We start from the raw sequence: 14,319 nt of genomic DNA on the forward strand, positions 1-14,319 counted from the left end.
ATTGGAGAGTCTGTACAATTGTATGTGTTAGCCAGTGTCCCCAACCAAGGTAACCCTAGGGCAGGATGTCCTGGACCTTGGCAGGAGAAAGGCTCACATCCCAGGCATGAGCAGTGACACCTAGGCCAGCAGAAGCGAGCAGGGCAGTTGCTGCCCAATAAATAAACAGCACAGCCTCACTACCTACACCCAGTCATCTGGGGAAGGGTAAAGCTCTTGGTATTGACTAACAGGAAACTGCCTCACACAAAGTTGGAGACTGAAGGGTTGTAAAACTAGATTGGCCTGGCAAGGCTCCTGGTGCCCATTTCTGTTTTGGTGCCCCAGGAGGGGCTGCTGAGTGTCCATGAGAACAGGTCAGGGCCATCCAGGTTTACATCAATGTCCCCAAGGGACAACAGCTACCGATTTCTCCCATGGGGTTTGAGAGGCAGGCCCAGGACTCAGCCAGCCATGTCCTGCTGAAGAACCACTGCCCTAGGCCTCCATGTCAGGTGTGTAGTTAGGAAGGTGGGCAAGAGCTATAGTGTCCCCATAGCAGGCTGGCCTCTAGTGTCCCCAAACCAGATATACAGTACAGTGTGGAGGTCCTGTGGCTCCTTTGATCTGTAAGGTCCAGCCTCCACTACTGGTCCAGCCGTCCCCGGGACAGAAGTTCCACATAGCTCAGGGCACTCTGCAGCGATGTCAGGCAGTAGCCCTCTTCTCCAATCAGGTACCTACATGGAAGTGGGAAAGGGGACATGTCACCTGGGAGGACAATGTGCAGCCTAGTCCCTGGAGGGCAACATCTTCCCTACTTGCTTTGACAATAATGGGGCCACAGCTAATGCTGTTAGGGAGCTAGGTTAGGGAGGCCTGTCCCCTTGCCAGTCCTGGTCCTGTGATGGTCCTGCAGCACACGCACATGCCGCTCAGGGGAGACCCTGTTACTCCTGCCTAGGGTCTTCTGAAGACTACACAGCATGCTAATAAGAGTGTCCCATGAAGCTGGGCATGGTGGTGGCGCACGCCTTTAATCCCAGCACCGAGTCAGAGGCAGGCAGAGCTCTCTGAGTTCAAGGCCAGCCTGGTCTACAAAGGAGTTCCCGGATAGTCAGGGCTACAGAGAGACCCTGCCTTGAATAACCAAAGGTGAGGAGTGTCTTAACGCACAAGTAGATCTCAGAGGGCTGTCCAAAAGTGATGGTAGGGCTACGGGCCTCCCTTGCACTGCTTTAGGTGGTGTGTGTGTGTGTGTGTGTGTGTGTGTGTGTGTGTGTGTGTGTGTGTTTTGTCCTCCTTACCACAGCTCCTTTCTCCCCAGCTCTTCCTCCATGTGAGCCTCCTAATCACCCACTAGCCCGGTCCCCTTCCTACCCTTCATGAGTGAATTCTTCCAGGGCTGCACACTCTGACACCAGCTGGGGGAGGCCGCTCCTCAGCACCACGAAGGATAGAATGGGCAGCAGGTCATCAGCACCGCTGGGGGGCAGAGAGCTCAGTGGGTCTACGGCTCTCTGGAGCCATGTTGACCATGCTGGTTACACTTCCTGTCACCCCATCCCCTCAGCAGCACTAGAGACATGGCCACGGTGACACTGGCACAAAGAGCAGTGTTACTGGCAGGATGCACCACAGTTTCTTGATTTTCTAGTTGGCTGTGGTCTCACATGCTCCTGGGAGCTTAGGGGTAAAAGACTGAGGCAGGAAGACAGTCGCCTCTGCACTAGGCCCTTTGGGCCCACCTCGGAGAGGCCTACCTGTGCTAGTTGGGGTACATATGAAGAGCTTCTCTGAGGAGCATGGGGACCAAGAAGCAAGGAGGCAGCTGGAACCTGAGGCGATAGTCAGGGACACCTGCTGCAACTGTTCAGTGTCCTACCACCCATGGGGACATGACTGCCCCTTGCTGGGGGTGGGTTGGACCAAGACTGTGACTTGCAAACCCCTAGCCTGGGAACTCTTACAGGACGGGTGAAGAGGCAGGGGCACGCAGGCTCTGTGGTGAGGATGGAATCAGGGTGAGAATTATCTGCCCCTCCCTCCCTTGGGTTGAGCCCCTCATGGGTGATCTCATACTTCTGGGGCTCCGTGTGCTGACCAGGCTCACAGCCCCTGGGTCAGCAATGACAAGTGTCAAGGCTGATCTCAGTCCTTGGGACAAGGTGGCCAAGAGCAGAGCTCATGGTAGAGCTGTGGGGTCCTGACTCCAGGTCAGAGGGAGCACTTACAGCTGAGCTGAGGAGTAGGCTCAACCATCCCAGAGCCCAAGGTTTTGTGGCTTGGGTGGGAAGAACCCATCTTGGATGTGCCAGGGAGCCCCAATGCTAGATCAGTGCAGGAAAGGCGCCCCACTTTGAAAGTGCACCTTCCTAGCTCCTTCTAGGTGTGCACTTGGGGATCCAGGCAGGTCTTTCTCAGTCTCTCCAGTCTCCCTGGGATCCCCTGGCCTGGTCAGAGGGCACTGCATAGGAGCCTGGCCAGACAGACTGGGGATTATGGGGTGGGAGTCCTTCTTCTCGCCTTGTCTCAGCCCAGGGTCTTTGGTAGAAATGACCTGCACTCTGAGGTGTGTAATCTAGAGCTACCAAGCGAAGCAGGGCCACCAGGGTCCTCTTTGGCCAGTCACAGGGCAGGAACACGTATACCTCCAGGAAGTGTCCCCTCTTTGGACTCACATGGCAGCAGCAGGGGGCTGGAGGCCAGCCTCAGGTCTGGCCTCTTGGGCACGGCAGTAGTCTTCTGCACAGATGCAGATGACCCGCAGAGTCCGCACTGTGGGTCAGAAAAATGGCTTCAGTGGGGTGTGATGTGGTGGTGTGGGTGAAAGGAGTATTCAGCAAGGGCAGGAAGGTGAGGGCCCACGTGAGGAAACTATGCTCTTCCCGATACCCCCGTCTCCTAGTACTGCCCAACCCCTCCTGATCCTGCAGCACTGCCCTGTATTTGCCTAGGGATGGGCCTGTAGGCTAGCAGGGACGGCGCAGCCCCACCTTCCGCCCCTCAGACCCCCGCACCGATGCATTCCAGCTTCTTCTGGGGGCAGCTCTCCAACACCAGCAGCCCCAGCTCCTGGGCCGCAGTGCAGTAGGGGTAGGTGGAGGCCTGAGCCTCAGGGGCACGTGGGAGGAGCTTGGCAGGGATGCCCAAGGCTGTAGGGGGTGCATTCCTGTAGAGATCCATGCTCCTGCTCACAGCAGCCTCCCGGGAACGGTGCACACTCCTAGAACAGAGAGGCCGGGCTCAGCCACCATAGCGACACTGCTCCAGAGGAGGGCAGGGCTGTGGCTGGGGGAGCTCTGGAGCTCATCCTAGGAGCGCTGTTCAGGTATTCGAGCAAACAGCCTCAGCCTAGCTGTCCCTAGGCAGAGGAGTGGGCACAGCCACCTACAAACTTGTAACACATGAGGATGGCCTCTGGATCAGACAAGCCACTGGGAGACTGACATGGGGGGGTCTAGCTTGGGACGGTAACGTAGGCAGGCCACGGGCAGTACCTGTAGAGGGCTAGCAGCAGGGGCCACAGCGGGGAGAAGAAGGGCTCCTCGATACATGCCAGGCAGCGGTCTTTGGAGGTGGCTGTGTTCAGGCTTTCGAAGGCCAAGAGAGTCAGCGAGAGCAGTCTATCTGCCAGGAGCAGAGTTGGGAAGGTCTAACCGTGCTGTTGCCCCCGCCCCGCCCCACCCCATCCGCCGACACCTGGCACAGTCAAGGTGCCCTGTTCCCCACATGCAGCCTCTGTGGCTGAGATGCAGCATCTATGCCTGCAGGGTGGCTCAATCCAGTTATTCTACTTGTTCAACTTCCTATACCCGTCCCTTCGCTAGGCTGGCCCGAGGCCTGGGGCCAGGTCTTAGCTCTTCTTTCCTGGGCCTTACTTGGAATCCCAAGTAGCTAAAAGGTTTGCCAAAGGAGACCAACTCACAGACCGAAAGGACTGGCTCCTAAATCTACACAGACCACAGGAGCTTCAGAACAGTGAGGAGGAGGGCCCAGGCTGTTAAGCCATCCTCACTGTCTAGAAGCCTTGGGCTAGTAGACACAGCCAGGCCGCCTTTGTGACCAAAGGCTGTTAGAGGCACCACATCCCTGAGCTCCTGCACCAGCTGCACCCACTATCTGAGGGACAAGGGTAGGCCAGGGCCTGCCCTTCTGGACAAAAGGCTTGCTCCTGTTGGAGGGCAGACAGAGGTCTTTGCTGTCCACGGCAGCAAGGTGCACTTGAGGGCTGGCAGACGCAGCTGGAGCGGCTCCTGTCTTGTCCCCGCAGGCTCACCGATGGCATTGTGAATGTCTTTCACTGTGCTCTTCAGACATTCCAGCAAGGGCTCCCTCTTTGCTCCTGGGGTCTGTGGCTCAGATATGGCCAAAAACTGTTCCAGGTCCTCAAAGGAGCTGTCCTTGTCTGGTAGGTGGCATGAAGCATCTACTAGGGGCGAGGGAGGCCCTGCTGGGCTGCTGTCTGCCTCTCTGTCCAGGGAGCCTGAGTGCAGTGTGGGGATAGAAGGCGTGGACAGAGGGCCATCCTGAGGTCTCGGGGCTGCACTGGATTCTGAGGGGGAAAGCATGCAGTAGAGGCTCTGGGAGGACCGAAGTCTCCGGCTCCCAGGAGCCAGGAGGCCATTGACTTCTGCGGGCAGGGAGCAGCAGCCCGGGGCAGGCACAGTGCTGACGGCGGCCCGGCTCACAACAGGGTACAGTGCGCTGTACACTGCGCATTGGAGCTTCTTCAGCAGCTGGGAGATGGGGTGATCAGGGAGGCTGCAAGGAGAGAGCAGGCAAGAGGCAGCTGGAGCCTGAGGAGCCCACACAGATGGGCACCTGCTGTGTCCACCCCGGTGGGCAGCTGCTGTGTCCACCTATTTCTCTCACCCCAGAAAACAGTGAGTACCATAGCAGCCTCCCTCCCACCCAGGTGGGCACCTGCTATGTCCACCCAGGTGGGTACCTGTTATGTCCACCTATTTCTCTCACCCCAGAAAACAGTGAATACCATAGCAGCCTCCCTCAAGGCTGGGCACAGCCTCAATCTACTTTTTTCGGGGGTTGGTTTTGAGACAGGGTTTCTCTGTGTAGCTCTGGCTGTCCTGGAACTCTCAGAGATCCGCCTGCCTCTGCCTCCCGAAGGCTGGGATTAAAGGTGCATGCCACCACTTCCTGGCTCTCAATCTACTTTTAAGTAAGCTTAGAAATCTGAGCTCAATTCCTACTCATTGACCTCAGTCACCTGGGCCTTACGCCCTCATCTGTGATGTTACCTGCATAAAAAACTACCACACTATGAAAGATTTCAGAGAAGTGACTTCTCTGTTATTTCCTATTAGTGAATATCATAAGTAAAGTGTGACCCATTCAGTCTAGAGAAGCTAACAGAAGCCAGTGAAAACCTATCAGCACACAAGGCCCTTCTGCAGGAGCCTTGCTCCCAGGTTTCCCCAGTCTACCCTTTCTAGCCAATTTCCTTTCTTTCTAACTCTTTCCCCATCATCTGGCAGGAAGAACCCCAGGCTGGGGGATGGGCTCTGTGAATACCTGAGCAGGTGGGAGACCAAGCCGGTCACGACTGACAGGTCTCCCGGACTCCGCTTGAGCTTGGCTCTCCAGTGCTTTGGCCAGTCCTGCAGGACAGAGGACCTTGGAGGAAAGCACAGTCGGATCTCCACAATGGGATGCCCTGCAAGGGCTGTGTGAGGTTGGCCTGGGGCGTGGGGAGGGACCAACCCCTACAGGCCCATGTGATCCCAATTCTGCCGTCCCCTGCTTGGCCCGGTGGGACTCACATGGTCTTGCTCATATTCCAGAACGGCAGCGTAGAGGGCTCTCTGCTCCCGCTCCTCCGGCGTCAGAGCAACCTGACTGCAGAACCTCCTGAGGAGGAAGACAAGGTGGGAACAGGGATGGGGCTATGGGCTCGGGGAGCAGCCCTCCTGGGCAACCCAGCACGCCTGGCAGACAGGGAGGAGCCACACCTGTTGGCGGCCTCCTGAAGGCGCAAGCGGCGCTCCTCCATCTTCCGCTGGAGCTGGGGTGAGAGTCAAGGGCCCAGTAGTGCCTGACCTGAGGGTCCCTGCCCCTGCCCTGGACCTCATCTACCACGTACTCCTCCAATACCCTTCATGTCCCAAGGGTCTAGTTAGGTAGGAAAGGCTGCCTCTGCCCTCTAGAGTCCAGCAGTGGACAAGGCTGGAGGAGGAACTTTCCACTCAAGGAAGAAAGTTCAGGAAGGGGTTGTTTCCAGGCAGGAAGACTTCAAGGTGGAGAGTAGCTAATCAGTGCTGGGGAGGGCGGGAAGGCAGAGCCTAACAAGGTGGCCAGGCGCGAGGGAGGGGCCGTTCCCTTGAGAGGACGCTGTGTCACTTCTGGAAAGGCTGACAGTCCCATACCTCCTGGATCTGGCTCCCTTTCCCTACTTTGCCCCCCTTCTCCACCCTCAGCCCAAGACCTCGCTGTCACCACCACCATCCTCTTTTTTTTCCTCTGAGACAGGGTTTCTCTGTGTAGCCTTGGCTGTCCTGGACTCACATTGTAGACCAGGCTGGCCTCGAACTCACAGAGATCCGCCTGCCTCTGCCTCGCAAGTGCTGGGATTAAAGGTGTGAGCCACCACCTCCCGGCTACCTCCCCTAAAGGATGCTGTCTCTTCTCTTGCTTTGGCGATCACCAGATTTTCCATCATCTGCCGCTGTAGAGACAGGGTCTAAGGAACAAAGGAGGAAGTAAGGCCCATTCCTCAACAGTCCCGCCCCTTCTCTGACCAGCCCTGCCTCTCTCTGCACCTCGCTCACCAGTGATGTCTTCTGCATGGCCTGGCTGGGGTCCAGACGGGCCATCCGGGCTTCATATGTGGCCCTCAGCTTCTGGTTCTGAAGTGAGGCTTTCTCCAGTGGTGTTAACTCCCTAAACATAGTGACAGGCTGCTGTCCATGCACAGGAAGCCCAGTTATGTTCTAGTGACCTGAGCAACCATCTTTACCCTTCTCAAGACCTTGTTCGTAAAACAAGACCAAGAGGAAAGAAGATGGTGGTGAGGCAGGAAGGACATGCAGAGGGGCGGTCTAGGGCAGGCTGGAGACCTAGCGCCAAAACACAAGTATTCATACTGCTAGGACTTGCAGCTTCTCGGGAGAAGCTGGGTGTCTGGAGTTTTATGGAAATAAGTTATATATCTGTGGCAATAAAACGGAACTCCTGGAAGCTCCTACAGGGGCCAAACAGCAAGGCTTGTCTGCAGCCCTCCCAAGGGACAGGTGTGTCTGCTCAGTGGAAACTGGCAGCCTGCCACACGGCACCCTGCTTTTGGAGCTATCAGACAAAGGGGGTGGGGAAGCCTGAGGAGGGCAGAGCCACCCTCAAGTTGATGTCAGCATCTGTCCCGGAGCTGAAGCTGCACACACAGACAGGAGCCTGGGGAGCCAGGGGTGCAGGCACTTCAGGGAGATGTGGAAAGAGGGCCTGATTCATGCATACATGTCTCGGCATCTTTCATTAGTGTAGAGAACTGACTCTACTGTACGTCAAACAGTACCCCGTCTCCCATCACCTTTCCCTAGCACTGAAACTTCAAGAAACATGTGAGGCCTTCTATCTTAGTTTCTGCATTTTTATCTTGTGTACATTTTTTGGGGGGGGAGGTAAAGACAGGGTTTCTCTGGGTAGCTCTGGCTGTTCTGGAACTCATTCTGTAGAGTAGGCTGGCCCTGAACCCCTAGAACTCCAAAGATCCACCTACCTCTGCCTTCCCAGTGCTGGGGTTATAGGCATGTGTCACCACCACCTGGCCATTTATTTTTTTATTTTTATTTTTTGAGATAGAGTGGCCAAGGTAGTTCTTTGTTTGTTTTTTTTTTTTTCCAAGACAGGGTTTCTCTGTGTAGCCTTGGCGGCCAAGGCTGTTCTTGAACATGTTAAGGCAGACCCTGAATCATGATTCTCCTTCCTTTACCTTCCAAGCTCTAGGATTACAGACATATGCTATCACCCCTGGGCAGGCTAGCCTCAAATTTAATAAGCACCTGAGGGTGGATTTGAACCCATGACTCTCCTAAGTACTAGGATTACAGGCCATTCTAGGAATCAAAATCCAGGGCTTCATGCATGCTAGGGAAGCACTCTACCATTGAGCTACACTTTCAACTATCTAAAGAGGTTTTATTTAATTTTTTTTTTATTTTTTGGTTTTTCGAGACAGAGTCTCTCTGTGTTAGCCTGTCCTGGACTCGCTTTGTAGACCAGGCTAGCCTAGAACTCACAGAGATCCGCCTACCTTTGCCTCCTGAGTGCTGGGATTAAAGGCGTGCACCACCACGTCCGGCCTTATTTATTTTTAATCATTACTTATTTTTATGTGTATGGGCATTGTACCTGTATGTATGGTGCTCAAGGAGGCCAGATACCCTAAATAGTTTTATTTTTTAATTTTTCCCTAAATAGTTTTAATAAACACATTTGGCATTGCATTTCTATTTTATCTCTACTTCATTTTTTGTTTGTTTGTTTTCAAGACAGGGTTTCTCTGTGTAGCCTTGACTGTCCTGGACTGGATTTGTAGTCCAGGCTGGCCTCGAACTCATAGCGACCTGCCTGCCTCTGTTTGCATCCCAAGTGCTAGAATAAAAGCTACCACCACCCAGCTCTACTTCAACCTCATTTTTATTTTCTGACTCTGATTCTACATTTTCTTGTTCAAGTATTTTCTTTCTGTTTTGTTTGTCTGTTTTTTGTTTTTTGTTTTTTTTTTCTTTAAAGATTTATTTATTTATTACATATACAATGTTCTGCGTGCGTGTATACCTGCATGCCAGAAGAGGGCAGCAGATCTCATTATAGGTGGTTGTGAGCCACCATGTGGTTGCTGGGAATTGAACTCAGGACCTCTGGAAGAACAGACAGTGCTCTTAACCTTCTCTCCAGCCCTGTTCAAGTATTTTCAAACATGGTTTTGTATTTCTTTTTGTTTGTTTGGGTTTGGTTTTGTTTGTTTTTTCGAGACAGGGTTTCTCTGGGTAGCCCTGGCTGTCCTGGACTCACTCTGTAGACTGGACTGGCGTGCGCCACTGAGCCCGGCTTGTGGTTCCGTGTTGTGTTACCTATGTCTGAAGTCTTCTCAGATCTCCTCCGGATCATTACCTCATCATTTCTGTCTCTTTATGGCTATCTTTGTTTGCCACTAACTTCTTGAAAGATGAATTCTCTAACTAAGAGAATGTGCGTCTGCTTCAGTCAGGCAAGGGGTGTGTCCACTCTGGGAACCAGTTTAACCAACAGCTCCAAGGGAAGATGACTTGGTTGAGCCCAAACCCAGCAACAGCTTCAGCACACCTCCCACCTGGCCCATCTTACTTCTTCGGGTTCTGTGAATCTGCCACCTGCAGCTTCTGGAAGATCTCTGGGGGCAGGAAAGGAGAGAGCTTCCCTCCTTCGTCTGAACACACTCGGCGGTGGCGGCTGGTGGGCAAGGGGGTGGGAGGAGCCACAGGTACAGCCGGCTTCAGGCACACTTTCCCTGCAAGCCACACACAGCACCCTCGTCAGGATCATCACATAAAGCAGGTACCAAAAGCCCCGTCTTGCTTGGGTACGCACCTAGTTTGGTGGCTGTTGACTGGGCCCGCTCCAGACACTGTTCAGCCAGCTTCAGCATCTTTGAGGTCTCAGGCGGCACGGTTTCCCCAGCGTCTAGGGAAGGAACACGGGGGGGCTGGCTACAGTGACTCGCATTCTTACTAAGAGTAAGGAAGCGTAAAAGCTAGGCAAGCTCACCTTTACTCATCCCTACCCCATGGCTGAAGACAGTGCCTGCACACGTGATCGGCAGCCAAGCAGAGACTGACTGACTCTTGCTTGCTCTTGTCTGGTGCCTGAGTGTCGGAGCCTTCAGTCCTCACTGGACCCACTTACAATTACAGCTCCCCTGAGTATGGCCATGCAGCCCTCATGGCCACCGCACAGAGACGTGGGTGCTACAGACTCTCCTGGCCCAGCACCTACTAGCTGCCTATCCCATAGACCTGCCCCATGCAGCTGTTACAGTGAGCACTCCCACCCTCCCACCGCTGACCCACAGGTGCCTGTGCTGCTGCCTTCCCTCTGTGGGCCTGCTTCTATCAGCAGCCACTTCTCCTGTACTCTGCCACGTCCAGCAGCCCCTGCAGCCGCTCTCCTGTTCCCCCTTACAACAAACACCTCATAAACTCCATCTTCAGGCCAAGTGCCTTGCGCATGCCTTTAATCCCAGCACTTGGGAGGCAGAGGCAGGTGGACCTCTGTGAGTTTGAGGCCAGCCTGGTCTACAAAAGTGAGTCCAGGACAGCCAAGGCTACACAGAGACACCCTGTCTTTTTTTTGAAAAACAAAAGAGAAAAAACAACCACCAACCCCCTGCATCTTCTCCTCGTTTTGCCTCCATTTAGCGCCCACATTCCTTAACTGTCCTTATCCAGCCTTGCTTTGCCAGGGACGGCAGGGCACTCAGATCTTGTCTCTCCTCTGAGATATGACTAACCTTAAGGTTCCTCCCTCCTGCTGGTCCTGCTGCCTTAACCTCTGAAGAGCCAGAGTTGCTCCCCACTAGTTCTCCCTGCGTTCCCATGTCCAGGGTTGTTTGTACCTTAGGCTTTACATGTTCACAGTGGAATTCTCTACTGTGTGTGGGTTTTTTTTTTTTTTTTTTTTTTTTTGGTTTTTGAGACAGGGTCTCTCTGTGTAGCCTTGGCCATCCTGGACTCACTCTGTAGATCAGGCTGGCCTCGAACTCACAGCGATTCGCCTGCCTCTGCCTCCCGAGTGCTGGGATTAAAGGCGTGCGCCACCACGCCCGGCTTGTGTGTTTTTTGTTTTGTTTTGTTTTGTTTTTAATTTGAAACAGGGTCTCATGTAGCCCAGACTGGCCTCAAACTCACTACGTAGCTGAGGATGATCCGAAACTTCTGATTCTCCTGCCTCTACTTCCTAAATGCTGAGGTTTCAGACTTGCACAACCACATTAGTTAGGGAAGCACTCTCTATCAACCGAGCCACATCCCTACTCCCACAGGGACCCCCACTGTTTCTTCCCTTACACATGGTGTGGCCCTGCTGCTAGCAACGCCCTGTCAGTCCTAGCAGGTCTGGTTGGTTGCCCCTTCAAGATACACCCAAGCCCCAGTGCTGCTCCCCAACGCCGCTCCCAATACTGGGCGGAGCTTTGGGAGGTTCCCAAAACCCCCTTCCTGTTCTGTGCAGGAGGTAGAAAGCACTGCTCTAACTGTAAGATGGCTTCCTTCTCAAGGACTCTAGACGGACTTCCGCCTCCACACCTACCCGCCTATCCGCAGCACTTCCCTTCAACACACCACCGCCACGTTACACTGTGACATCCTATGCTAATGCCAATGACCAGGCTGGGAAGAAGCAGGAGACCTCCCGCTTTGGGGCCCATCAGGGGCTAAGTTGCCCACAATTCTGCCATCCTGAGGAGAGCAGCAAGACTGAAGACTTACCTGTAGTGCTTTCCATGCCTTCCAGTAACACCTGGGAGATGTAGTGGATGCTCCTCAGGTATTCCATGTATGCCTCCTGTGTGCCGGGAAGAGAATGGCAGGGGTCAGGCCAGGAGAGGGAAGTACCCACACCATGTCCGCCAGGTGAATGTCCATGTGCAAAACACGGGAGCAACAGTGTTGCTCATTTTTGAGAGCAATGGTCCACCTAGGGCACAGACAGTATCCCCACCATCCAGACTTGAAGGAAAAAGATGTTCGCACCTGAGAACACAGAGAATTTCTTCAACTTTTTTTTTTTTTTTTTTTTTTTTTTTTGAGACAAGGTCTCTCTGTGTAGCCTTGGCTGTCCTGGACTCGCTTTGTAGACCAGGCTGGCCTCGAACTCACAGAAATCCACCTGTCTCTGCCTCCCGATTTCTTCAACTTTTGCACAAAGGGGTTCTCAGGTGACACATCTCTCTTCTCACTGCCTTACTCCCCAGCAGGCGAAGGAACTGAGCTTCAAGCAGCAGCCCTGGGGAAGCAGCCTCAGCAGTGAGAGGTACCATTTTTCACTCTGCATAACCAAGTTCCCGTCCTGTGCAGTTCAAAGGTCAGTAGTCTTTCCATGTCTTAACAAAAACTGTTTCCTGACAGTCTAAGGAGAGAATAAGGGCTCATCTCTCAAGCTCACTTTCTGGCTTAGGTTATGAGAAATAACATTCTCCAGCCTCTAGAATAAGATTTCCCCGTGCTCAGAGAAGCCCAGAGCACCACGTTGTAGGGTTCGACTGTGTGACCTCTCTGCCCTGGGTGGGCTCTGTGACAGCTCTAGACAGAATGCACTCTGGCGTGTCTGTTTCAGAATAGACTGTCAGATCACTCACCTTTGATTAACTCAGCACTTCAGCGATCAGAACAGAATGGATTTCAGGTAGGATTTAGGTCTTGTGGGGAACACCTGACACCCTAGGAAAGTCACTTGGGGAACTGGACAAACACTGACTCTTCCTCTGCAAGGGTAGCTCAGGGTGGCCTGGCAAGTTTTTCCACCTAGTTGAAGACCTTTTAATTAGCATCCATTCTCAGTGACAGGCCACACCCCTTCTGTGCCTGCCTTTCTTTACGAATGACCTTTGAAGGCAACTGCAAACAGCACCATCACGAATGAGCCCGTCTTTTTTACATTCAATCTACACAGGCTATGTCAAGAATACACACACACACACACACACACACACACACACACACACACACACACACACATCTGTCATCTACATCTCGGAGGACTGCTGCACAGGTCTTTGCAAACAGAGTCCGTGGCTCTATTTCACACTGACCCATTAAACAGGTAAACCTGAGACCAAGGACAAGTCGAGCTGTCCCAGGTCCCCACAGAGCTCTGTGCCGGACTCTGCGTCCCCAGCCGCCCGGCCGAGAGCCGCCAGGCGGGGTCCCAGAGCCTCCGCGCGCGACGGAAACGCAGGTCCCTTCACACGCCCGCCCTCGCCCACCGCGGGCCAGGTGCTGCCGCACCCCTCCCAGCCTCACCCGGGGCCGGTTGCCGGTATCTAGCTCGATGGCCTTGTTGGCCAGTTTCATGGCGCTTTGCAGCGGCTTCGCCGCGCCATCCCCGGCCGCAGCGGCCATGGCGCCGGGCGGGGGAGGCAGCGGCGGCAGGGGCGGGGCGGACACCTCTAAGCCGGAACGTGCAGTGCGCGGCCGAGGGAGCTGCGGGAGCCGCACACTGCCGGAAGGGAGCGGGACACACTTCCGTCGGCCCCGCCCCGCCGCGCAGACCTGGGTTTACAGATTAAGAAGGTGGGTCTTGCCAGTTCATCCCCGCGGACCTGAAGCGCCTCTACGAGATAGATTGGTGGAGAGAACCTCTCGTTTCACGCTTTTCTGTCCGGGGCAGTTCAGCCTCCGGCTGCCCCTCCTTTATGGGCCTGTCGCGAGTTGTGAGCGACCCTGAGAACTCTGGGCTCTCGGCGGAGCAGCGGGCACTGTCGCTCGCCCGCCGCCCCTCGCTTCGCTCCACCCCTCGCTTCGCCCAGCTCTGCTCTCCATGAAGCCAGCGGAGCCGAGGAGCCCGGCGGAGTGCAGCCGACCTGAGTGAGTGGGGTCAAGTCCGGTCCGGCAGAGCTCAGTGGGCCGAGTCACACGGAGCGGCACGGAGCAGGGACCAAGTGGCGGCTGCCACCATGAAGCGGGACCGGCTTGGCCGCTTCCTGTCGCCTGGAACGGCTCGGCAGCGCGGGAGTTCGGGCGGCGCCTGTGGAAGTGGTCGCGCTCGGGGTCGCCTTCCTCGGACTGGCGGAGCGAGCGCTGACAGGGCGGCGGCGCAACTCAGCTGGGGCTCGGCGCGCCTCTGCGGGGACACGGGCGAGGAGGGTGCGGAGGAGGCAGGTGGGTTCTGGGGCGGGGGGTCCTCTGGCCCTGGTGTGAGCCTAGGGATTCTGAAAGCAAACCAGGCGTCCCAGTTCTGATGAGCTCAGTCCCTCTGGTTTCTACTGCAGCGACTTCTCGCCGGACACCCGATCCTTTCCTGCCCTGTGTCGCTGCTATTTAGTATTTAAGATTTGAAGTCACACAGGTGCGGTTTCAGGCTTGCTCTTCGTGCTGGGTACTATTAGGGTATTTACTTAACTTCTCTGAACCCCAGGCTCTTGTAGGTTAAAACAGACCATTAACCTGTGGTGGGAACTGAGCTAAGTAAACGGTTTGCTCCTTGTCTGGCCGAGAGAGTTTGTGTATAAGCAACAGCTGGTGAAGGTAACAGCATCAGTTTGTATCACACTTGGGTAGTGTTCTTCATTTGAGAGTGACTTTCCTATGTATGCTGTCCTTTAGTGCCCCCAGGGGCAGGCAGTGAGGT

General features: G+C 54.7%; 1 protein-coding gene across 1 annotated transcript; it reads right to left on the reverse strand.

Annotated features, from left to right (window-relative positions):
- Positions 1-446: 446 nt before the first annotated feature.
- Positions 447-13,119, reverse strand: Vps9d1 (VPS9 domain containing 1). The gene is made up of 15 exons (XM_051168761.1): positions 12,993-13,119; positions 11,460-11,535; positions 9,565-9,657; positions 9,322-9,484; positions 6,768-6,879; positions 6,617-6,679; positions 5,952-6,004; positions 5,763-5,850; positions 5,515-5,600; positions 4,259-4,743; positions 3,480-3,609; positions 3,000-3,205; positions 2,661-2,757; positions 1,360-1,464; positions 447-719 (listed from the first exon to the last, which is right to left on the reverse strand). Exons 1-15 carry the CDS (start codon positions 13,089-13,091, stop codon positions 626-628), a joined length of 1,950 nt encoding a protein of 649 aa, XP_051024718.1. The 5' UTR covers positions 13,092-13,119; the 3' UTR covers positions 447-625.
- Between the last annotated feature and the right edge of the window lie 1,200 nt (positions 13,120-14,319).

Source organism: Acomys russatus, chromosome 26 (genome assembly GCF_903995435.1).
Source record: "Acomys russatus chromosome 26, mAcoRus1.1, whole genome shotgun sequence".
Taxonomy (NCBI): Eukaryota; Metazoa; Chordata; class Mammalia; order Rodentia; family Muridae; genus Acomys; species Acomys russatus.